Source organism: Odocoileus virginianus, chromosome 14 (genome assembly GCF_023699985.2).
Source record: "Odocoileus virginianus isolate 20LAN1187 ecotype Illinois chromosome 14, Ovbor_1.2, whole genome shotgun sequence".
Classification (NCBI taxonomy): Eukaryota; Metazoa; Chordata; class Mammalia; order Artiodactyla; family Cervidae; genus Odocoileus; species Odocoileus virginianus.
This window is the reverse complement of record NC_069687.1, coordinates 30,484,595-30,510,899: the sequence shown is the minus strand read 5'-3', so window position 1 is coordinate 30,510,899 and position 26,305 is coordinate 30,484,595. Positions and strand designations below refer to the sequence as shown.

The following is a 26,305-nucleotide window of genomic DNA, read 5'->3' as shown; positions in this document are numbered from 1 at the left end:
TTTTCTAGTGCTGTGGCCACTGCTGAGTTTTCCCAATTTGTTGGCATGTTGAGTGAAGCACTTTCACAGTACCGTTTTTCAGGATTTGAAATAGCTCAGCTGGAATTCCATCACCTCCACTAACTTTGTTTGTAATGATGCTGCCTAAGGCCCATCTTCACATTCCAGGATGTCTGGCTCTAGGTGAGTGTTTACACCATCATGGTTATCTGGGTCATTAAGATCTTTCACATCTCTCCTTGCTATTCTTTGGAACTCTGCATTGAGATGGGTTCAGTTCAATTCAGTTGCTCTGTTGTGTCTGACTCTTTAGGACCCCATGGACTGCAACACGCCAGACCTCCCTGTCCATCACCAACTCCCAAAGTTTACTCAAACTCATGTCCGTTGTGTCCATGACGCCATCCAACCATCTCATCCTTTCTCATCCCCTTCTCCTCCTGCCTTCAATCTTTCCCAGCATCAGGGTCAGATGGGTATATCTTTCCTTTTCTCCTTTGCCTTTCACTTCTCTTCTTTTCTCAACTATTTGTAAGGCCTCCTCAGACAACCACTTTGCCTTTTTACCCTTCTTTTTCTTGGGGATGGTTTTAATCACCACCTCCTGTACAGTGTTACAAATCACTGTCCATAGTTCTTCAGGTTCTTGGTCTATCAGAGCTAATCCCTTGAATCTATTTCTCACTTCCACTGTTTAATTGTAAAGGATTTTATTTAGGATGTAACTGAATTGCTTAGTGGTTTTCCCTACTTTCTTCAATTTAAGTCTGAATTTTGCTAATAGGAGTTCATAATCTGAGCCACAGTCAGCTCCCGGTCTTGTTTTTGCTGACTATATAGAGCTTCTCCATCTTCTGCTTCAAAGAATGTAATCAATCTGATTTTGGTGTTGACCATCTGGTGATGTCCATGTGTAGAGTCTTCTCCTGTGTTGTTGGAAGAGGGTGTTTGCCCTGACGAGTATGTTCTCTTGACAAAACTGTTAGCCTTTGCCCTGCTTCATTTTGTACTCCAAGGCCAAACTTGCCTGTTATTCCAGGTATTTCTTGACTTCCTACTTTTGCATTCCAGTCTCCTATGATGAAAAGGACATCTTTTGGGGATGTTAGTTCTGGAAGCTCTTGTAGGTCTTCATAGAGTCATTCAACTTCAGCTTCTTCAGCACTAGTATTTGGGGCATAGACTTGGATTACTGTGATATTGAATGGTTTGCCTTGGAAATGAACAGAGCTCATTCCGTCATTTTTGAGATTGCATTTCAGACTCTTTTGTTGACTATGAGGGTTACTCCATTTCTTCTAAGAGATTCTTACCCGCAGTAGCAGATGTAATGGTCATCTGAATTAAATTCGCCCATTCCAACCCACTCTTAAAGTGTTGATGTTCACGCTTGCCATCTTCTGTTTGACCTTCCAATTTACTTTGACTCATGGACCTAACATTCCAGGTTCCTGTGCAATATTGCTCTTCACAGCATTGAACGTTACTTTCACCACAGACACGCCTACAGCTAGTCATCGTTTCCACTTTGGCTCAGCCTCTTCATTCCTTCTGGAGCTACTTCTCTGCTCTTCTCCGGTAGCATATTGGGCACCTACCAACCTGGGGAGTTCGTCTTTCCGTGTCATGTCTTTTTGACTTTTCACACTGTTCATGGGAATATTAAGGGTTGATTTCCCTTAGGATTGGCTGATTTGATCTCTGTACTGTCCAAGGGAATCTCAAGAGTCTTCTTTAGAACCACAGTTCAACAGCATCAATTCTTCAGCACTCAGCCTTCTTCTCACATCCAGACATGACTACTAGAAAAACCATAGCTTTGACTGTAAAGACCTTTGTTGGCAAAGTGACGTCTCTGCTTTTTAATATGCTGTCTAATTTGGCATAGCTTGTCTTCCAAGGAGCAAACATCTTTTAATTTCCTGGCTGAAGTCACCATCTGCAGTGATTTTGGAGCCCAAGAAAGTGAAGTCTCTCACTGTTTCCATTGTTCCCCATCTATTTGCTGTGAAGTGATGGGATCAGATTCCATGATCTTCATTTTTTGAATGTTGAGTTTTAAGCCAGCTTTTCACACTCCTCTTTCACCTTCATCAAGAGGCTCTTTAGTTCCTCTTCTCTTTATGCCATTAGGATAGTGTCATCTACATATTTGAGGTCATTGATATTTCTCCCAGCAATCTTGATTCCAGCTTAAGCTTCATCCAGCCCAGCATTTCACATAATGTGTTCATTTGAAAAGACCCTGATGCTGGGGAAGACTGAGGGCAGGAGGAGAAGGGGATGACAGAGGATGAGATGGCTGGATGGCATCACTGACTCAGTGGACATGAGTTTGGGTAAACTCCCGGAGTTGGTGATGGACAGGGAGGCCTAGCATGCTGCATGCAGTTCATGGGGTCACAAAGAGTCAGACACGACTGAGTGACTAACTGAAACTGAACTGAACTCTACATTTAAGTTAAATAACCAGGGTAACAATATACAGCCTTGATGTACTCCTTTCCCAATTTGGAACCAGTCTGTTGTTCCATGTCCAGTTCTAACTGTTGCTTTTTGACCTGCATACAGGTTTCTCAGGAGGCATAAAGTGGTCTGGTATTCCCATCTCTTTAAGAATTTTCCACAGTTTGTTGTGATTCACATGGTCAAAGGCTTTAACATAGTCAGTGAAGCAGAAGTATATCTTTTCAAAATTATTAAAGAAGTGTTCTTAGAATTCTCATTAACCCTGCAGCTTACAGTATTGGTGAGGGGCCACAGAAGTTCATTGACAACTTATGTTTAACCACAGTGAAGTCTATAAGCTTGAACCTCATCAAGTGATTACCTTCAATACAGAATATTGGTACATAGCTCAGAAATATTTAACTCTGCTGAAAACACTTGAAAGCAATGATTCTCAACCACGTGCTCTTTTGCCTCCCACAGGATTTTTGGCAATAGCAGGAAATATTTTTGATTGTTGCAACAGAGAGGGAAGACATCTAATGGGGGAGAACCTAGGGATGATGCTAACATCCTACAGTGTTCAGAACAGCCCCCACCACAGAGAATTTTCTTGTCCAAAATACACATACTGCTGAGGTTGAGAAAGTTTGCTTTCAAGGATTCATCTTGAACATTTTACTTGCACTTTTATACAAAGATGTTTTGATCAGAGGCATTTCTCAGTCTTGTGTTCAACTTAAAACTTATAATAATTGATGTTTATTTAGTAATTCCATATAAAACCATCTTTCTTAGGTATTTACTTAGTAACCTACAAGCATTAGGATTAGTGGCAAATTTTCTCAAGTTCGTTTTTTTAGACAGATTATAATGTCAAGTCCAGTAGAGTTATACTCACTCTTTTCTCACCTGAAATTGAGATTGATTTGAGGAGGTAAGAAATGAATGGAGAAAATGTGACTGGCCAGCAAGACTGAAATTAGGGTAAGGCAAACCAGCACCCTAGGCCCGTCACTCTTTTAAATTTAAATTAGTCAAGTATAGTTGGTTTAGAGTTTTGTGTTCATTTCTGCTGTACATCAAAGTGATTCAGATATATATATACACATATATATATACACACACACACTATTTTTTAATATTCTTTTCCATTATAGTTTATCACAGGATATTAAATATAGCTCCCTGTGCTATACACTAGGACCTTGCTGCTTATCCATTCAATATGAGTTTGCATCTGCTAATCCCAAACTCCCAATCCATCCATCCCTCATTCTTCTTTCCCCTTGCCAACCACAAGTCTATTCTCTATGTCTATGATTCTGTTTTGTAGATAAGTTCATTTGTGTCATATTTTAGAATCCACATACAAGTGATATTAAATGGTGTTTGTCTTTTTCTTTCTAACTTACTTCAGTTAGTATGATAATCTTTAGGTCCATTCATGTTGCTACAAATGGCATTATTTCATTCTTTTTAATGGGTGAGTAGTATTCTGTTGTATATGTGTGTGGGGGTGTGTGTGTGTATGCTGTGCTTAGTCGCTCAGTCATGTCCAACTCTTTGCAACCCCATGAACTGTACCAACCAGCTCCTCTGGAGTCCATGGGCTCCTCTGGGACAGCTCCTCTGTCCATGGGCTTCTCCATGGTGTGGGTTGCCATTTCCTTCTCTCTCTCTCTCTCTCTCTCTATATATATATATATATATATATACATATAATGTATTTATATAAATTTATACATATTTATTTTGTGTTTATATTTTATATAAATTTATGTTTATATTATTATATCTTTATATTTTATATATATATGTATGTAAATTTATATGTATATAATCACATCTTCTTTATCCATTTATCTGTCAATGGACATTTAGATTGTTTCTATGTCTTGGCTATTGTGAATACTGCTGCTATGAACATAGAAGTGTATGTCTCTTTTTGAATTATAGTTTTATCTGGATGTATGCCCAGAGTGGAATTGCTGAATCATATGACAGTTCTATTTTTAGATTTTTGAGGTACCTCCATGCTGTTTTCCATAGTGACTTGCACCAATTTGTGTTCCCACCAACAGTGTAGGAGGGTTCCCTTTTTTTCCACACTCTCTCCAGCATTTGTTACTTATAAATTTTTTAAATCATGGCCATTCTGACTGGTGTGAGGTGATACCTCATTGTAGTTTGATTTGCATTTCTCTAATAGTTAGTGATGTTGAGCATCCTTTCATGTGCCTGTTGGTTATCTGTATGTCTTCTTCAGAGAAATGTCTATTTGGATCTTTTGCCCATTTGTCAATTTTTTTGTTTTTGTTTTTGTTTTTTCTTATTAAGTTGTATTAGTTGTCTTTATAGTATAGAAATTAAGCTCTTGTTGGTTACATCATTTACAAATATTTTCTCCCATTCTGTAGGTTGTATTTTCATTTTGTTTATGGTTCCCTTTGCTATACAAAAGCTTGTAAGTTTAATTAGGTCCCATTTGTTTAGTTTTGCTTTTATTTTTATTTTATTGGCACACACTAGTGGTAAAGAACCCACCTACCAATGCAGGTTAGATGTAAGAGACTCGGTTTCAATCACTGGGTCAGGAAAATCCCCTGAATGAGGGCATGGCAACCCACTCCAGTATTCGTACCAGGAGAATTCAATGGACAGAGAAGCCTAGAGGGCTGCAGTCCACAGGGTCTCACAGAGTCGGACACAACTGAAGCAACTTAGCATGCATGCATACAGACTGACCTAAGAAAGCATCGATGTGATTTACATCAGAGAATGTTTTGCCTATGTTCTCTTCTAAGAGTTTTATGGTGTCTATCTTATATTTAAGTCTTTAAGCCATTTTGAGTTTAGTTTTGTGTATGGTGCAAGGGAGTGTTCTAACTTCACTGATTTACATGCAGTTGTCCAGCTTTTCCAATACCACTTGCTGCAGAAATTGTTTTTTCTCCATTGTTCATTCTTGCCTCCCTTGTCAAAAATTAATTGATCATGGGTGTGTGGATTTATTTCTGGGCTCTCTCTTCTGTTCCATTGATACGTATGTCTGTTTTTGTGCCAAGACAATGCTGGTTTGATTGCTGTAGCTCTGTAGTATTGTCTGAAGTCTGGGAGGGTCATGCCTCCACCTTTTTTCCTTTTCCTCAGAATTGCTTTGGCAATTCTGGGTCTTTTATAGTTCTATATAAATTTTAGGATTATTTGTTCTACTTATGTGAAAAGTCTCATGGGTAATTTGATAGGGCTTACGTTAAATCTGTAGATTGCTTTGGGTAGTGTGGCCTAGGCACCTCACTCTTAAGGAGGAACTCACAGACCTGTACTTGAATAAACCAGACAGTAAGTGTCTCCTTAGTTTTTTATTTTATTGTGGTAAAATACCGATAACATAGAGCTCAGTATTTTAACCATTTTAAAGTGTACCCTTCAGTGGTATTAGTTCATTCACAACGTTATGCAACAATCACCTCAATCTAATTCCAGAACTTTTTCATCACTCAAAATAAAAGCTTCCTACCATTCAACAGTTTCTCTGGATTCCCCTCCATGGCCCCAGCCCCAGAGCAAGTACTAACCTGCTTTATGTCTCTCTTAATTTGCCTATTCTGAATATATCATATACATGGAATCATATAGTATTTGGCCCTTTGTGTCTGGCTTCTTTCACTAAGCGTTATGTTCTCAAGGTTCATCCATGATGTAGCTGTATCACAACTTTCTTCCTTTTGGCTGAATGTTCCATTATAAGGATATTGTTTATCCATTCATCAGTTGATGGACATTTGGGTTGTTTCACCTACTGGCTCTTGTGAATAGTGCTGCTATGAACATTCATAAATGAGTTCTTGTTCTAACACCTGCTATCAGTTTTTCTGGGTATATATTTAGGAGTGACATTGCTGGTTGACATGATAATTTCATGTTTAACTTTTTGAGCACCTGTCAGACTTTTCCACAGTGGCTACGCCATTTTACATTTCTACCAGCAATGTATGAAGGTTCCAAAGTCTCCAACATTCTTGCCAATACTTGTTAGTTTTCATTTTTTCAATCCTAGCCATTCTAGTGGGTATGAAGTGATATGCCATTGTGGTTTTGATTTGCATTTCCTGAAAGACTAATGACTTTGAGCACCAATGGTGCTTGTTGGCTATTTATTCCACCTTAAATGTTGCACCCTATGTGACTCACTTGCTTCAGCCTAATCCCAACTCTGCTAACCAACACCTGACATCAAATATGAAGTGGCTCATAAACATGGAGGGAAAAGGTAGAGAGATCTGCCTCTAAGTCTTATAGTTCTGGATTCAAATATCCCTATTTGACTAACGATGGAGTTTCTTTCATATCTGCAGTTGAACCAGAGCCTCCTGCAAACCTGACTTTAGAATTAAAACATCCAGAAGATAGAAAACCGTATCTATGGATAAGATGGTTTCCACCCACCCTGACTGATATAAAATCTGGTTGGTTCATGATCCAGTACGAAATTCGATTAAAACCTGAGAAAGCAACTGATTGGGAGGTGAGTCAGTTGGAAGCTTTTGGAAGGAACTGTGTCCTTTGGCAAAGATGAAGACCCCAACCGAGAACTGGTCATGCTTCCTAATTATTAGGCCGCCATGTTTTCTTCCTGATACTGATGTGACCCTTGCACATGTGGAAAGGCCTTCTCCCTTGTATCCATCCATCTCTCTGCATCTCCTGGGATGGATGGGGACTCATCATCACAGCTCTCCCAGGACTAGATCCTTGTAATTGAACAGCCTTTTCTGCCAGATTTCCAACCCACCTCTCTCAGGATATCTTAGATCAAAATATCTATGAGAGTTCTTAAGTGGCACTAAGTTGGAGGAAAAAAATCTCAATGTAATCAGTCCATGGTTAATGGCATTTTATTTACTTTAAAATTCTTCATTGTAAATAAATAGTACAATAAATTATAGGCGTTATAATAATCTATTCTTAAATATTTTAATTGTTGTTGTTATTTAGTCACTAAGTTGTGTCTGACTCTTTTGCAACCCCATGGACTGTAACCTACCGGGCTCCTCTGTCCATGGTATTTTCCAGGCAAGAATACTGGAGTGTGTTGCCATTTCTTTCTCCAGGAGATCTTCCCAACCTAGGGATTGAACCCACATCTCCTGCATTGGCAGGCATATTCTTTACCACTAAACCACCAGGGAAGCCCTAAAGACTTTATTATATGTCTCTTTTAAACAAGGAATATTTCCAAACATAGCCACAATAATATGATCACATGTAGAAAATTAATTTAAATCCCTAATATCATCTTTTTTAAATTCTTTAATATCATTTAAATTAGTCCATATTTTAATTCCCCAAACTACTTCGAAAATATCTCAGTAGCTAGTTTGTCTTAACCAGAATCCACTTCAGGATCACATACTGGCTGACTCATGTATCCCTTCAATCTCAACATGCTAAGGAGACCAAGCCACTTATCTCAAAGAATGTCCCACCTTCTGCATCTGTCTGACTAGTTCTTTATAAGGTCATTTAGCCAGTTTCTCTGTCCCCACATTTCTTGTAACCAGACATTAGATCTAAAGACTTGTTTAGATTCCAGTTGAACAATTTTTGGCAAGGAAATTTCAGAGGTGATGCTATATGCTTCACATTGCATCATATCAGGAGAAAAAGCCATTCTGGTCAACCTACCATAAATGATGCTAAAACTGGATGCTGGACTGGGGAGATCACATCCTGATCCCTTGATTGTAAAGTCATGTTTGATTTGTGCACGACTGCTTCAGTGTTCATAAATGCCCAGTTCTTTTTCACCTAGAGGCTTCACACCCATGAATAATCCTTGAATCAATAATTTTATTAGGTTTAGAAAATAACAAATTTCCAATTTTGTTAAGTAGTCACCTTCTATAATGTAGAATTCAGAAGGTAAGGTGTAGGGAGTGGTATATTTGTCTTTCTGAAATAGTGTTCCAAATGGAGAGGTAGAAAACTTGTTTTTGTGTGAACAGTGTTTAACAGGAGGAAGGGGTGGGCTGAGAGGATGAAATGGCATGAACAGGATATAAAGTGTGATCATCTGTCCTGACTTCTCTGCTAGTTTATCACCTAAAGAAAAGTTTCTTCATAACACAAGTCAGAGTGACTTCTGTTTTCCTTGGCCCTCCCTAGATTCATTTTGCTGCGAAGCAGACTCAGCTTAAGATTTTCAGCTTATATCCAGGACAGAAATACCTTGTGCAGGTTCGCTGCAAGCCAGACCATGGATACTGGAGTGAGTGGAGCCCAGAGAGCTCTATCCAGATACCTAATGGTAAGTGTCTTGAAATTCCCCAAGGAAGAGGGGATTCTGACTGTAATCTGCCTTTGTATTATTACTAAATATTTTTAAACAGAATAGGCTTAGTAAATTTTTATATTGTAACTACTAACAGAGAAACTATTTTGAAGCTTAAGCAGAAGAATGAGTAGAGGTGGATTTATCATCTCTCCATTCAATACAGAGACATCTGGAAGTATAGCATCTTTCCCTGGGCCACTGGCAGTGAGGATCAGTTTCTATTAATAGGATAGGATACATCTGCAGACATGAGCTTGGAGTGTCTCCGAGGGCTTGATGGTCACTTATTCTGCCCTCCACATCTGCCCAATCCCTGTCATTCAAGGTCATCACCTAGAATTTGCAAGGTGCTATCCCACCTGAAAGGCATGTACTGATTTTCAGTCCTTGATGACAATTACATGTTGATCTCATTCAAGGAACAGTATGTAGAAGGCACCCAATTCTTCAAGTGCCATTAAATGTAGTGGCTGGTTTTCTACAAGGGAATGGTTCATCTTGCATTTCTAAAGTACTTTACACAGTCTTTACCTTGTTTGGTCCTTCCAACCATCTCAGGTATTCAGAGAGAATAGAATTGCCATTAGCAACGGAAAGAGAGGAAACTGAAGCTCAGTGGAGTTAGAAGTCTTGCCCAGAACCACATGGCAAAGCCTGACTCTTGTGACTACTGGCCTGACCAAAATATCAGGGCTTGCACTGGCATAGTGGACATAGCACTGAACTACAGGCCATAAGACTGTGTGTCCAGCCCTAGCTCTTACTAAATAAAAGCACAGGGTCTAGAAGCGGAAGGCCTGGGTTCAAATCACAGATGGCAACTTTATGGCTACCTGCCTCGGAATACCCTGGAGAAGGAAATGGTAACCCACTCCAGTACTCTTGCCTGGAAAATTCCATGGACTGAGGAGCCTGGTAGGCTACAGTCCATGGGGTCTCAAAGAGTCAGACACGACTGAGCAACTTCACAGACACACAGGCCTCTGAATCCACCACTCCTTGAGTGTCAGTTCCTCATCTTCACATACAACAATGTATGTAAAGAGCTTATCATCATATGGCTTTTACTAGGAACTTAATATAACGTTAGCTTGTTATTATTACTGTAACTGATCATGTCCTCATGGATTTCCTCTGTTAGTATCACATAAAATAATATTTTAAAGCACTTTGAAAATTTTAGAGTACTGTAAAATATATGCTGCATATTAAAATTTAATAATATTGGGAAAAAAAGTAAATCCATCATTAACGCTACTCTGTTTGGATTGCTGTTCAAATCAAAAAGGGTATAGAGGGTCAGGGGACTTATGTTCAAAAGTCTCATTTCTTTGTTTGTTTTAAACAATGCTGTATGTGATCAAAGCTTTCTGGCTGTTTGTTTTTAGACTTCCCAGTGAAGGATACAACCATGTGGATCTTTGTGGCCGTCCTTTCTGCTGTCATCTGTTTGATTATGGTCTGGGCAGTGGCTTTGAAGGGCTATAGGTACTTCAGTCTACCCTCCTTTCAGGCATGGTTGTCAGGGATAATGGCCAAAAAAGACAATACAGAAATGATGGAAACCTACAGATAATTCAAGCACCTCATTTTAGCCATTAGTGGCAGTGTGTTCACTATGAAAAAGCTTTTATCAATGCTAGCAAAAGTAGAATAGACTCATTTGCAGCTGATGTTCTTTCCATCAAATGGAGGCTGACAGTTGTGAAATAGTAAAAATCTGGCAAAAGCAGCAAACAACCCACTAATCATTTCAGAATCAGTCAGAGTTAACTAGCCAGAGTACATTTTAATGTTGGCCTTTATGGCTCAGATGGTAAAAGAATCTGCCTGCCCTGCAGGAGACCCAGGTTCAGTCCCACGGTTGGGAAGATACCCTGGAGAAGGGAGTGGCCACCCACTCCAGTGTTCTTACCTGGAGAATTCCACGAACAGAAGAGCCTGGCAGGCTACAGTCCATGGGGTCGCAAAGAGTCAGACACAACTCTTTGTCAAACACTTAACACTCTATAGTTATTCATTGTTGTCACTGCTGATTTAGTAGTTTCATGTAGCCTCAGAACTCCTAACTTCTACCTACCATAGTCCATGTAGCAGCCATTTGGAGATAAGGCTAATCTTTCAAAAATTACAAAGTGAAAATATGTACCATTTGTCTTATCTCACGAATCATTTTATAGCATGATGACCTGCATCCTCCCACCAGTTCCAGGGCCCAAAATAAAAGGATTTGATATTCATCTGCTGGAGGTAAGTGCTCAGGTGGAGACTGTATTGTGACTTGCTGCTGTGTAATTGTCATCTTTACGCATGTGCACACCATCCCCATCAGTGTAGTCTGGCTAGCTTGGCCATCCATGGCTGGTTGTCCCTTCCCTTCAGCAGGGGTGTTCACAGAAAGATGTGAGGGGCATGAGGGTAGTTACTGTCAGGAAGTGTCAGAGGGCAATGAAGAAAGCCAAGAAAACATCAGCACACATAGGAATGCTTGTTAGGTTTATCAGATCTGTTCATAAGCCCTGTCATAAACATTTTATACGAATACTCAGTTGAGAAAGTGGGTGAATATTTGATGAATACAAAAGAGTGACCTTCCACCAGCCCCTCCTCCATCAGACTTTGGTGTAAGCTTTCACTTGAGTGTTCTCTACATAAGGCCATAGTAACAGAATATCTTACTGCAATTTTTGCTCAGTTTGAGTGCTCAGCTAACACTGGCTCAGTACAGGGGAGCTGGTATTTGCCAGAGCCCATTTAGACAGATTCAAGTGGGAATTAAATGTAAGTGTTTCAAATGAAAAGAGGGGTTAGAACATTTTACATTTCTCTGCAGGTTGAAGTACATATTAATAGTTTCTATTTGACCTTCAGCTTAACATGGAGGTATATAAAAGCAGTTACCTACTCATTATGTCACTTGACATCAGCCACTGTGAGGCCAAAAGCACAAAACTGTGAAAAGTCAGCCCCAGGGAATTTGTTCTGATGGCGTTCACTTTGATTGCAGATATCACAGCCTTCTCGCCTTGTGTCTATGTTTTAATAGAAGGGCAAGTCCGAGGAACTCCTGAGAGCTCTGGAAAGCCAAGACTTCCCTCCCACTTCCGACTGTGAGGACTTGCTGATGGAGTTCATAGAGGTGGATGACAGTGAAGACCAGCAGCTGATGCCACACCCCTCCAAAGAACACATGGAGCAAGGCGTGAAGCCCATGCACATGGATCCTGACAGTGACTCTGGCCGGGGCAGCTGCGACAGCCCTTCGCTCTTTTCTGAAAAATGTGATGAACCTCAGGCCCATCCCTTCAAGTTCCATACTCCTGAGGGCCCTGAGAAACTGGAGAATCCCGAAACAAACCTTACATGTCTCCAGGCCCCTCAGAGCATGAACACGGAAGGCAAAATCCCCTATTTTCATGCCAACGGACCCAAATCTTCCACATGGCCTTTCCCGCAGCCACCCAGCCTGCACAACCCCAGATATTCTTACCACAACATTGCTGACGTGTGTGAGCTGGCCCTGGGCATGGCAGGCACCGCAGCCACTTTGCTGGACCAAACAGACCAACATGCTTTAAAGCCCTCGAAAACCATTGAGACTGGAGGGGAAGGAAAGGCAGCCAAGCAGAGGGAGTCAGAAGGCTGCAGTTCCAAGCCTGACCAAGACACGGCATGGCCACTGCCCCAAGACAAAACCCCCTTGATCTCTGCTAAACCCTTGGAATATGTGGAGATCCACAAGGTCAGCCAAGATGGAGTGCTGGCTCTGTTCCCAAAACAAAACGAGAAGGTCGGCGCCCCTGAAACCAGCAAGGAGTACTCGAAGGTGTCCCAGGTGACGGATAGCAACATCCTGGTGTTGGTGCCAGATCCTCAAGCGCAAAACCTGACTCTGTTAGAAGAACCAGCCAAGGAGGCCCCGCCAGCCCTGCCATAGAATCCAGCTGAGGCCGATCTGGCTGTCTCCCCCGCAACCCCAGGCAACTGCAGACTCCAGTTGGGTTGGGGACTGGGTCCCACAGGTTTTATGCACTCTTGCAGTGAGAGTTATGGAAGGATGGGTTGAACTGTGATTTTCCTTCAGGGAACACTACAGAGTACGTGAAATGCACTCTAGCAGAGAGGGCTCAAGAGCAGGGTTAGAATGACACTACCCAACTCCCAGTTCACTCTTCATTCTCTGTATTTTCAACCAGTTGCCTCTTTTTCCAACAGCTGATTCCAGAACAAATTGTTCCATCTTGTGTGATTTATAGATTTACTTTTTACTATTACTTATCAGATTATGTGTTCAATGATATAGAAGCACATTGCCTAGTATTCTTGAGAGACAGTGCCAACAGGTATATTCTCTGGAAAAGGCCTTCATGGTTTTGTATGTGACAGAGGGGTATAAGTCAGTCAAAATTGTTTACCATGGGAAGATGGTAGATAGGAGAGAAATGCCATGATAACCACTCTTGAAGACCGGTTGCTTAACCTTTGCACTCCTCTTTCATTTTATTAGGATTAACCAAATACAGTGCACTTAAAAAGTTTCATTCTAGAACACCTGACAAATTGTTTACATCCGTTCCTCTTACCTTAATGACACATTGCCAATACGCAAGTAAACAGGATGCCTCCAGTTTTTTCTTAAAATAGTTTGAATTCATTAAGCATGGATTTTACCCCTAAATTGTATTTCATTCTGAAACTTCTAGAGAATAGGGTTTTAGAAAGTGAAATTTTCTTACACAGGAGGCAAATGAGTTTCATGTGGTGAATCCTTCTCAAATGTTTTCCTCTTTTATTTCAGCATGATATATAATTTATTACACACCCTAGTCTTCTGTTAGTGCAAAAAAAAAAGTCCCAAAAGACTATTTAATTTAAAATATAATCATAGCAGGATGCTAACAGAAGTGCTGCCTTACTGTATATACAAATTCTACTTTAATATAAACCCATAAATTTAACAATGTATTTTTGAAGACTATTTTTCTATCACTTAAGTAAAATAAAAGGCTATTTTCTATCTTCCCAGTACAGCCTGTTTACGTATTCAGCGGGTACAGTATTTTCTGCTATGAGGTTATAATGAGTATTTTCAGTACACGGTGATATATGCAGTCCCTGTTTGTGGAATAAAATGCCATACCAAGCCAAAGCCCATTGAGGAATAGGAAGTGGATGACAAAATTCGATTTCCAACATAGTGTAGTATAGTTTTTCTGATTCTTTTTATCTCCAGGATACTTTAAACAGCAATCAAGAAACTAGAGTTTTAGGACTCTCCACAGACTGAAAATTACTTCTCTTATAATTTAGGGCCATTCTGGGGGTTCTGCTCTTCTCTGGGTGAAAATTTTCACTTCTCTGTGAAATTTTCACTTCTCTGGGTAAAAATTCATAAAGATGAAATTTTCGCTTCTCTGGGTGAAAATTTATAAAGATGAAAAAGGAGAGTGGGAACACCTAACATACTGCCTTAGAGAGAGGGTTCTGGTTTTGTTTTTCTGAGCAATCTTGGGCAAATCCGTTTGTGTATTTACTTCTTAAGCTGGAACACAAAGAATCTGAGCTCGATCTGTGAGTTAGATATTCCAGCCCAATAAGTCCATGTTGACAGGAATGGGACTCCAAGGTTGGCTGATGTGTGAAAGTGAACACACTGCCAGAGCTCCCAGAAATGCAAAAGTAACATATCTGAGGCTCTATTCTCCCAATACACACACAACCAGTTAAGAGTCAGGGAGCTGTTGGGGAAGACTGTCCAAGTTTATTAGCCCCCTAGATCCTTGCTACTCAAAATAAGGTCTGAGGACCAGCCTATGAGGACCGCATCTATGGGCGCTGCTTGGAAATGCAGAATCTCTGCCCTCCCCACCCCCACCCACCAGAATCTGCATTTTGCTAAGATCCCCCGATGATTCAAGTGCACAGTGAAGTTTGAGAAGCGTTGCCCTAGCAGATCATTTCCACTAAAGCTGATTTTAGTGCCTGGAGCAGTTCTTTCCTGGAAAGTACAGGTCGAGTCTGTTTGACTTGCAGTGAACAGTACTGTCATAAAAAGGTATCATTTTAAAAAATCTATTAGTGGTTTGGAATTCACATAATGGAAGAGAATGATCTGCAAAAGCACATACAACTTCTAAGAGGGTCAGGGAATATATCCCACCTTGAGAAGCATTGACCAAAGACTCGGCCCTTCAAGCCAGCACAGACCAAATCTTTCTCAATATAGTCCCATCTCCTCCAAGATGCGCATGAACCACTCTGATAGTATGAGAATTCAAAAATAGTCTTCTGATGTATAATTTGGCATATATGGAAAAAACTGTCGTGGCTGAAGACTCAAATTAAATTCTTTAAAAAACACCAGTTAGTAAGTAGATTATGTCAATCATTAAGTAAAGCCAAGATTATAATTCTCGGTCACTTAGCACTCTTTAATGAATTGCGGTTTTTTTGGTTTTTTTTCCACGGTCTAGCCTATTTTCTACCAAGGAGTCCTCTAGTTGAGTGGAAGTGTGCAGATTAAGAGTCAGGAGACCCAGCTTCTAGTGCTAATTATGTTAGCTTAACTCAACTCTCTTCTCTAGATCTCAGTTTGCTCTGAATGAAATGCTAGGCCAAATAATCTATAATGTCCTTTTAAACTGTGAATCCTTAATTCCATGATTCACTCAGTAGTGTCCAGCAAAGATGATTAACCAATGCCTTGTATCATAATTAAGCTTACAAATAATTGCCCTTTATCATAGACACATGTCCTCTTCAGTGATGTGCCCATTTTGTTTCACTTTTTTTTCTTTTTTTTTTTTTTTTTCAGTTGGAGGACAGTTGCTCTATAATATTGTGTTGGCCTCTGCCACACATCAACATGAATCAGCCACAGGTTTAAATCATCAATGCCAACTAATCCTAACATACTGTACATGCATTTTACAAATTACGTAGGTATAGAATCATAGTCTAAGATGATGTGCAAATATGTGTATAGAGAGAAGCAGAGATTTTTTTTTTAAGGCATTGAAAGAGGCTCTGACTTTTAGGGACAAAATGCTTTTTTTATACTAGGTTGCTGATTCTGGTTTGTGCTTTTTTTGTTGTTGTTGTCGTCGTCTTCTTATGGATTATGAACCACCATTGCAGTTGGTGTTAAAAGCCTCAAGCTCTGATTTATAAAAAGTCATATTTTTTATAAGCAAACACGTCAAGCTACAAAGCACATGGAAATAGGATAGTCAGTGGGTGATTTATGGAAGCTTATAACTCAAACTGCAAAATCTTCTCTAGTCAGTTCTAGCAAATGGGTACAAGTCACCTCAGATGAGCACAAGTCATAATCAGTCACGTCACTGCTGTGTAACTGACTCTCCGTTCTCCTAAGTGCCTAAGGCCAATCCCAGCTGGTTTGGTCCAAAGTTGGTCAATCCCTTACCATCTGTACAAGATGAAGGAATTTGACTCTGTCCTGTAGTGACCCAACTGAAAGAGAGAATCTGATGAGCAAGCAGAGGCACCTGAGCTCCAGTGTGCAGCTTAGCTGGGGAAGGTCTGTCCCCCAACTTTCTCCAGGCTGCCTGCCACTGCCCATCACTTGCAGAAAGACGTGATCCAGCCAGTCATAATTTTATTATCTCTTTAGAGTAGATATGAAAGAATCAGATTTGTACACATTTTACAAAGTGCCTTTTTTTTTTAAGTTTTCTTTTCACAAGAAAAGTGTATTGATTAGACAGTAAGTTTTACATTTTAAGTAAATGAATGAAAAAGCCAGAAAGGGAATCATTAAATGGTCTAAGGTCCAATCAGCAGCCATTGAGTAGATTTTAATTTATTGTTTAATTGAATTAACACACAGCTGATGTGAATAGTGTAACTTATTTTGATAAGAAATTTATTCTGGCTAAGATTTTGGAATAAGTCTGCCACCCTGTTGCTTGAGGCCCTCAATTTAAAAACACACTAATGCACTTTTAAATGGCTTTGAATTGCATACCAGGGCCTGAAAAGGGTAATGGGTGTACCATGGAACTTGGCACACGTGCAGAAAGACATAAAAGCCTCCGGATTATGGTCCGCAGGATTGCTGATATAGATTTGTCATTGATGAAAGCCTCTAGTGAACCAATTTGTTTTTCTGCCTTTTCAGCCCATGCATCGTTAATGTAGTCGCTAGGGTAGTGGGCTGAGCACTCAATTTCTGGTTGCCAGTAAACAGGCTGTGTGATCTTAACAAGTCCTTTAAAAGCTAATCACTAGTTCCCTCATCTGTTAAATGAGTGGTTTGGCCTAAGTTTCCAAGACCTCTTCCGGCTCTAACAGTCTTTGATGCACATGATCTGAGTAAAATCCAGGGTTTCAGTAAATGGCCCAGGGACAGTTCAGGGAAATACTGCTGATGATCCCTTAACCTGAAGCAGTGGACAGTGTGGCTTTAACAATGCTGAAGAGAAAAACAGGTCTACTCCTGCAAGTCCCATCGATTTCATTTAACATCCTTTGCTCCTTCTCTTCTTAGCTGTCTACCTTGTAGGCTTTTAATGCTCTCACTTAGGGCCTCCATTTCTCCTGAGAGTTCATTATGTACAGTAGCAACCGTAGGATTTGCAAGAAACTAAATTATTCATAAACAGTGACTTTGGCCTGATTCAAACATTAATTTGGCCATATGGATATCAAGGCCCAAGTTGAAGGTCACAACTTACCTTATTTACAGAGCCACAGGCTTAGAGATTCTAGCTCAATTCATCCATTCACTCATTTGTTCAAAGGCCACTAATAAATCCAAGCTACAATGAAGACTCTGTTGTGCAGGTCTTTTTTTGTTGTTTGTTTTATTTTTATTTTTATTTTCACACACACACACACCCCACATTTTCTTTATCCATTCATCCATTTTTTTTTTAATTTTTGTACATATTGTAGTGGTTTTTGCCATACATTGACATGAATCAGCCATGGATCTACATGTGTTCCCCATCCCGATCCCCCCTCCCGCCTCCCTCCCCATCCCATCCCTCTGGGTCTTCCCAGTGCACCAGCCCCGAGCACTTGTCTCATGCATCCAACCTGGGCTGGTGATCCGTTTCACACTTGATAGTATACTTGTTTCAATGCTATTCTCTCAGATCATCCCACCCTCGCCTTCTCCCACAGAGTCTAAAAGTCTGTTCTGTATATCTGTGTCTCTTTTTCTGTTTTGCATATAGGGTTATCCTTACCATCTTTTTAAATTCCGTAAATATGCGTTAGTATACTGTATTGGTCTTTATCTTTCTGGCTTACTTCACTCTGTATTATGGACTCCAGTTTCATCCATCTGATTAGAACTGATTCAAATGAATTCTTTTTAATGGCTGAGTAATATTCCATAGTGTATATGTACTACAGCTTCCTTATCCATTTGTCTGCTGATGGGCATCTAGGTTGCTTCCATGTCCTGGCTATTATAAACAGTGCTGCGATGAACATTGGGGTACACATGTCTCTTTCAGATAAAGTCCTCTATTGCTCCTCTATTACTCCTTAATTTTCATTTTCATTCTCATATATTTTTACTATTTTTTTAATTAAAATTTTTTTCTTTTTTTTTCTTTTATTTTCTTTTAAAGTCCTCTATTACTCCTTAATTTTCATTTTCATTTCACTATAACCTTGCAAAAAAAAAAAAAAGACCTTATTTTTAAAGCAAACTTCATATATATTTCTTAAATTTTTTGTGTTTTTGTTCTGGAGATCTTAAGCAGAAACTTAAAAATGCAAAATGATTGCTCGAGAGTTTATAACCTAACCAGAAATTCTATTTATAGGTATGACCTGGACTTATTTCATGACCAGTGTACATATCATCTGCAAATCAAATAGTTCTCTCCCTAGATTTGTGTATTTCAAGGTGATTTTGGCTCTGAGACCTTCACATGGTTACCTATTTCAGTAAAAGGAAACAGACAGAAACATAGAGTGTGGGGGACTTTCCTGGTGGTCCAGTGGCTGGGACTCAGCACTTCCAATGCAGGGGGCCCGGGTTCCACCCCTGGTCAGGGAACTAAGATCCCACACGCCACAGGGCAGTTAAGCTGTATGCCACTTGGAAATTCTGCATGCCCCAGCTAAGACCTGGCATAGCCAAATAAATAAAAATAAAATATTTTTTAAAAAGAAAGAAAAATAAGATGTTTCTAAATGTCTGGGCATCTCAGGATTACATAGAATGCCAAAAGTAACCTGCTAAACTTGGATTTTTTTGGACATAGTGACTCTATTCAGTGTTCTGAGTTTATGGCTAAGAGATATACATATGCCCATGACTGTTTTGTCCACATTGATTCCTTTGATTTACACTCCAATTTCATGTCAGGAAGCACTGAGATGAGTAAAGTGGGAAAACATACTCTGTTTATGTGGTTGTGGTCAATGAAAAGAGAGACCTTTAACCACAGTCTGGTACTTAACTTTTTACCTGCTGCTGATAAAAAGAAAAAAACAACTCTAAAAACTTTAGCTACTTAAGTAGTAATATAAAAACCAGTAGTTTCATATTATGGTCAAATCACACTTCACCTGGATACATTTCAAAATCTAATCTGAGTTTTTCCATGCAAATTTCATGTATCCTAAGGAGGTGGGGAAATCTTGTTATATTACGGGAAATTGAAAAATTGTATGGCAAAGAGTCTCTTGAACAACAATTTGTTTTATGAAATTCCTGATAAAATGATTTTGAAGTTTTAAAAGTAACCACTTCCCTTCTTATCCTAATGTCATTCCTTCAAAGCTGCTTATTGTTTAGAAATGATGTCACATCTCCCACTTTGACTATTTTCAGTGGCATAGCTGTGCATTTGCCATGTGATAATCCTGACTTTCAACTGTTATAAGATTTTATATTATGTTGCTTTATGTGGTCCAAAAACTGTGTGACACATTGAGATATATAATCCTATTGTGAAACTCACTGTGTACTACAAAGAAAAATAATTATTTCATGAATTAGAATCTACCCATATATATTTCAATGTGATTGTTTCTATATCTGGAAAACAAGACTGAAAAAAATATGTAATCATATCTTTCTGTTGAAACCGTGAATGTGCTAATTTTTTTCTTAATCTTTGTTTAGAAGTAACATGAGTGGCCATTGTACAGCTGATCTGGGGTGAGTGTTTAAGGTACAATCCAACAATAGTTTAAAAGTCAAGTCAGCCCCTCGACTTTGCTACATGTGACCTTTGATACTTCTGGGGCGTTTTTTGCATAATGAGGCTTGCTTTCCTGCTTGATAAGTCATTTCAAACAATTTTCATGTCTCATGCAGAAACCAAAGCAACCTAGAACCGGCTGTTAGGGATCTGTGTCTTCTGTAAAGCCATATTGAAGTGAAGGCTACGGGATAGCCAAAGGTTCCATATTTTCAAAGCTACCACTACCTCTGCTTTTTCCCTATTCCTAAAAAATGCCAAACAAAATTCTTCAACATCGCATAGGAAATTAGAAGTGATTGTTACAAGTTGCTGGGGTCTTGTTTTGTTTTTTACATGAAGTTCAGTTCAGTTCAGTCACTCAGTCGTCTCCGACTCTTTGCGACTCCATGAATCACAAGGCCTCCCTGTCCATCACCAACTCCTGGAGTTTACCCAAACTCATGTCCATCGAGTCGGTGATGCCATCCAGCCATCTCATCCTCATGTCGTCCCCTTCTCCTCCTGCCCCCAATCCCTCCCAGCATCAGGGTCTTTTCCAATGAGTCAACTCTTTGCATGAGGTGGCCAAAGTATTGGAGTTTCAGCTTCAGCATCAGTCCTTCCAATGAACACCCAGGACTGATCTCCTTTAGGATGGACTGGTTGGATCTCCTTGCAGTGCAAGGGAGTAAGCATCTTTTAATTTCATGGCTGCAATCACCATCTGCAGTGATTCTGGAGCCCAAAAAATAAAGTCTGAAACTGTTTCCAGTTTCCCCATCTATTTCCCATGAAGTGATGGGACCAGATGCCATGATCTTAGTTTTCTGAATGTTGAGCTTTAAGCCAACTTTTTCATTCTCCTCTTTCACTTTTATCAAGAGGCTTTTTAGTTCCTCTTCACTTTCTGCCATAAGGGTGGTGTCATCTGCATATCTGAGGTGATTGATATTTCTCCCGGCAATCTTGATTCCAGCCTGTGCTTCTTCCAGCCCAGCGTTTCTCATGACATACTCTGAATAGAAGTTAAATAAAAAGGGTGACAATATACAGCCTTGACGTACTCCTTTTCCTATTTGGAACTAGTCTGTTTTTCCATGTCCAGATCTAACTGTTGCTTCCTGACCTGCAAATAGGTTTCTCAAGAGGCAGGTCAGGTGGTCTGGTATTCCCATCTCTTGAAGAATTTTCCACAGTTTATTGTGATCCACACAGTGAAAGGCTTTGGCATAATCAATAAAGCAGAAATAGATGTTTTTCTGGAACTCTCTTGCTTTTTCAATGATCCATCAGATGTTGGCAATTTGATCTCTGGTTCCTCTGCCTTTTCTAAAACTAGTTTGAACATCTGGAAGTTCAGGGTTCACATACTGCTGAAGCCTGGCTTGGGGAATTTTGAGCATTACTTTAATGGCGTGTGAGATGAGTGCAGTTGTGCAGTAGTTTGAGCATTCCTTGGCATTGCCTTTCTTTGTGATTGGAATGAAAACTGATCTTTCCCAGTCCTGTGGCCACTGCTGAGTTTTCCAAATTTGCTGGCATATTGAGTACAGCACTTTCACAGCATCATCTTTCAGGGTTTGAAATAGCTCAACTGGAATTCCATCACCTTCCCTAGCTTTGTTCGTAGTGATTCTTTCTAAGGCCCACTTGACTTCACATTCCAGGATGTCTGGCTCTAGGTGAGTGATCACACCATCGTGATTATCTGGGTCATGAAGATCTTTTTTGTACAATTCTACTCCTAAATTCATCAGTTTGTAAGTTTATGCTAGGTTTTCTCAATAACCATTTTTACATTTTAGAAAAACTGACTGATGAATAAGGGCCAGAAAGAATACATAGTAAGTCACCAGGTGAAAAGCCAGCAAAATTATAGATGCAGATTTTTCCCTAACCAGGAGTCACTGCAACGTGGTTACTCAAAGCCATGAGGGGGATATTTCTCACAATCTAACTTCCCTAAAGCCCCTAGAAATAAATTTTTTCCTTATTTGGTTTTAACCATCAAAGATACTGTGGTATGGGAAAAATCAGGCATATATCAGAAATAACCTTGTTTTGATTTTTTTATCTACATGAACTAATTACAATGTCTATTTATTTTAGTCTTAAAAAATTATAGAAGACTGTAGTCATTTGATTTATCTTGCATCTTTATTTCTGTAAATCTTTAGATATTGCACATTGTGCTTTCTGTTGCCCATGGATTTATTAATTTGTCTCCTTCCATTTTGAGAGGACACCATGGATAGCTAAATCCATATCAAGAGTATGGGAGATGCTACTAACTGCTATTACCAGAACATCTTCATTTTTTACTCCACTCCACAAACGATGCTTGCCAAACAAAATCATCCCAGTATAATATTATCATTATATTTCTACTCATATTATTGAAAATACCCAGTTCAGTGCCTGGCTCAATAAATGTTTATTCTCCTTGCTTCCCCTTCCTCTATTTATTTTTATTTGATATGTAAATGAAAAAAATAACACATGCCTGGCTGAAACAATTTTCTTGATTGATTTTTGCTGCAAAAGAATCTGTAATCCAGAAACTATTTATATAAATTAGACCAAAACAATTTTCCTCCTTTCTCTTTACCCTTCTGTGTGATTGCAAAGTATAATTTCCCTCCTTTAACCCCATCCTTCACACAAGAAGCTGCTAAAAATAAAAATGAGATGGAACCAAGAACCCAGGGATAGATCAGAAAAGCTCATTTAAGTATTATAAAATAAAGGAAAAATCAAGCCATTTGAAAAATGGAATGCTTTTGAACAGTATGATTCATCAATATTACTAACAACATCTCTTCTGACCAAATGCATTGGATTAAGTGTAAAATGCCAATCTTTTAATGGATCTAGATCTAGAAATCTTTACCTACTGCTTATGCTTGTGTTGCAGAATTATGGGATGGTGTGGGGTTTGCTTTACAAATTCTTCTCTAACTCCTAAATTCTCTAATGCCATGTCTTACCAGGGAATAAGATATTTCTTACATGAGTATCATTCCCTAAAACTTGGCTTCTGTCAAAGACTGACTCCCCATGCTTACATTGGTGCCATCTGCCTTTAATTATTGGACACACGTTTACTTTGAAGCTGGAAAAATTGGAGTGTCAGTCACCAGACATAGCGTTCACATAATAATCATGAGTTGGAGAAGTACTGTGTAGCTAATTTTCCAAAATGACATGCTTTCCTAAAAGGAAACAGAAATTATATGTTGCCACATCTTTCCAGAACCATATCTGAAACCTTAACCCCACCAAACTCTACAACTGACTAATCAACTTTCACACATTCTAAATCTCCCCTATTTTGAGGGACTGCGAGATATAATACCTATTTAGCAGGAATCTTGATGTCTTGGAGTTGGAAGATAGGGCAGGACTATAGGAAATGGGGGCTTCCCTGGTAGCTCAGCTGGTAAAGAATCTTTGTCTGCAATGCAGGAAACCCCAGTTCAATTCCTGGGTCAGGAAGATCCCCTGGAGAAGGGATAGGCTACCCACTCTAGTATTCTTGGGCTTCCCTGGTAACTCAGACAATAAACAATCCGCCTGCAATACGGGAGACCCGGGGTCAACCCCTTGGCTGGAAAGATCCCCTGAAGGAGGGCATGGCAATCCACTCCAGTATTCTGGCCTGGAGAATCCCCACAGACAGAGGAGCTCGGCAGGCTACAGTCCATGGGGTCGCAGAGAGTCGGACATGACTGAACAACTAAGCACAGCACAGCACATAGGAGATGGGCTTATTGAAAAACCTCCAACAGGGCCTTACCCATTAGGGAAGCAGATTCTCACAGTTCTATCCTTCTGAAGGGTACAGATGAGATTAAACCCATTCTTGATATTGTAAAGCATAGTCTACTTTGGAGGTCTTGACACTTAAATTGGAATTTTTTTGCCCATAACCTCACCTACTCCTGCTGCCTATACAAGTGTTAAGCAATTTTGTCTTATGATCAGGTTCACACTAAAACTTATACTTACCAATGAACTTGAAACACAGGTACTTTTATGAATGTGATAAAATATTTTTTAAGTATATCTAGAGGATGTTAGTCAAATACCACTTAGGTTGTCAGTTGGGGGAACACTGGTATAAGCTAAGGGAGCTCAGGAATTTTTATTACTGTATTTATAAATGTGTTTGAAAGAATTTGTAAATGTCACAGGTACATTTTTAAGGTGATACACATTTGCTCCATAAATTATTAAAAATTATGAAATGAGTTTCAATGACATTTGGCAGTAGTTTTGCTTCAAGTGATCAATATTGATATTGTTACTGAACTATGTAATCTCATGATACATTTTTCAATACTTTTTCAGAGCAACTGCTTTTGCAATGGTAGCAATGCTTAATTTAAATTGAATCAATAAATTTCTTCCTAAGCAATGATTTTTGGAGGGTCTTTTACTATGTATGTGAAACATATTTAATGAATAATGTAAGTTTGGGACGTCTTTTCTTTGTTTCAAAAAAACTTTATTAAGACATTTTTTAAAAGAAGGAAAAGTAACAGCAATCTAAGCCTCTCTGGAAATAAAAAACGCAGACACATGGTAAAATATTTGGCTTAGAACATTCATCCAAGGCTTTTTTTCCAGGCATGCATTCTTGAGCTCCTCTTTCAACATACTCCCTGATTTTATTTTCCTATTAATTCTAAATCAAAACTGACATCTTGCTTTCAACCCAGCTAAATTCTACATCTTCTCTTTCCACTGCCCTCAAGTTCCCCCAGTCTTTAGCCATTTGCCAGACTCAAGCTTTATTTTAAAAATGCAAACGTGTTTGGAAGCACTCAGAAGTTCCTTGGGCCTTCTGGGAACAACCGAGACCAATGAAGAGGAAGGGTTCCAAATCTAATAAACCAGCTCTCCCAAGTGAGGCTTAAGCCACAAATCTCAAAGCCAGTGATACACATTTTCTTTTGTTTGCTTCTTTCTATCCCATGTCTTCACTTAAAACTCCAGCTGCGATTGACTCTTCCATTTATAATCTTTTCTCTTCTGCACCAAATATACCATACACATGAAAATTATAGAGGATGATATAACAAAGATCTCCACTTACCAACACCCAAATTTCACAAATATTACCTCTTTACCAGACATTTTCTTTTTAATAAATGAAATACAATGAATGCAGAAAATGACATCCCTCAATAACCAAATTCTCTATCTTCCTTCTTCAGTGGTAACCATAATCCTGCAGTTGGATATCCTTTCTGGCCATTTTAAAAATGCCTTTACTTCATACATATGTATCTATAAACAACATGTACAGTTATTCTGGTATTTATTAATTTTACACAAATAATAACATATATCATGCACCTTGATTTTTTTTCATTCAGCATTGGGTTATAGAGATCCAAATAGATTCAACTGATTGGTTCTTTTTTCCTACTTTTTATTTTATATTAGAGTATGGATGATTAAAAATATTATGATAGTTTCAGGCAGACACCAAAGGGACTCAGCCATACAAATACATGAATGCATTCTCCCCCAATCTCCCCTCCAATCCAGGCTGCCACATAACATTGAGCAAAGTTTCCTGTGCTATACAGTAGGACCTTGTTGGTTATCCATTTTAAGTATGGCAGTGTGTACACGTTTTAAGTATAACAATGTTCCCAAACTCCATAATTATCCCCTCCCCTCATTCTTCCCCCCCGGCAACTGTAGATTTGTTCTCTAAGTCTATGAGTCTCTTTCTGTTTTGTAAGTAAGCTCATTTGTATCATTTCTTTTAGACTCTCCTCTGTCTGACTTACTTCACTCAGTTCTCTCTGCTGCATGCAGTTGTGTACATATGTAAAATTTATTTGTAAATCCCTGTGTTGATCAACTTTCCATTTCCACTACTATACATGACTTGTAATGAACATTCTTACACGTCTCATATTTAAGTATTTTCAAGACTTTCTCCAGGATGTATGTCCAGAGGTAAATTACTGGATCGTATGAGACACGTATCTTAGTATTTTCTCAGTATCTATAAATTTCTTTCCGAAGCAGTTTTACCAGTGTCTACCCCAGTCAGCAGTGTAGGAGTCCCCTCCTTAACGATTACCGAGTATTGTCAGATACCTAATTCTTGACAATTTGATGATCATAAAGTACTTCGTTACTGCTGTTTTCATTTTCATTGTCCTAATGAATCCATTCTGGATCTGAATAACTCAACCCTGATTTGCTTGTATGCCATCTTTGTCATCTTCTGAGTCTCTACATAAGCCTTAAGTCCTACATCTGGGTGTCTTCTTCCAGTCCAGTGGTCTGCTTATCTATTCCTGCCCTAGTGTCCCCCTGTTAT

At 39.2% G+C, this 26,305-nt stretch overlaps 1 protein-coding gene across 6 annotated transcripts in view; it reads left to right on the top strand.

The window, feature by feature from the left end:
- Positions 1-24,379, top strand: part of PRLR (prolactin receptor) — a 145,860-nt gene extending 121,481 nt beyond the window's left edge. For 5 of the 6 annotated variants that reach the window (XM_070476569.1, XM_070476565.1, XM_070476568.1 and 2 more), the window contains 5 exons: positions 6,810-6,979; positions 8,620-8,761; positions 10,177-10,276; positions 10,969-11,038; positions 11,835-24,379. In XM_070476569.1, coding sequence (XP_070332670.1) covers positions 6,810-6,979; positions 8,620-8,761; positions 10,177-10,276; positions 10,969-11,038; positions 11,835-12,725 — 1,373 coding nt within the window. In that variant the 3' untranslated portion in view covers positions 12,726-24,379. Of the gene's footprint in view, positions 1-6,809; positions 6,980-8,619; positions 8,762-10,176; positions 10,277-10,968; positions 11,039-11,795 lie in introns of all 6 variants that reach the window. The other variant, XM_070476570.1, reaches the window with a different exon arrangement.
- Positions 24,380-26,305: the final 1,926 nt, after the last annotated feature.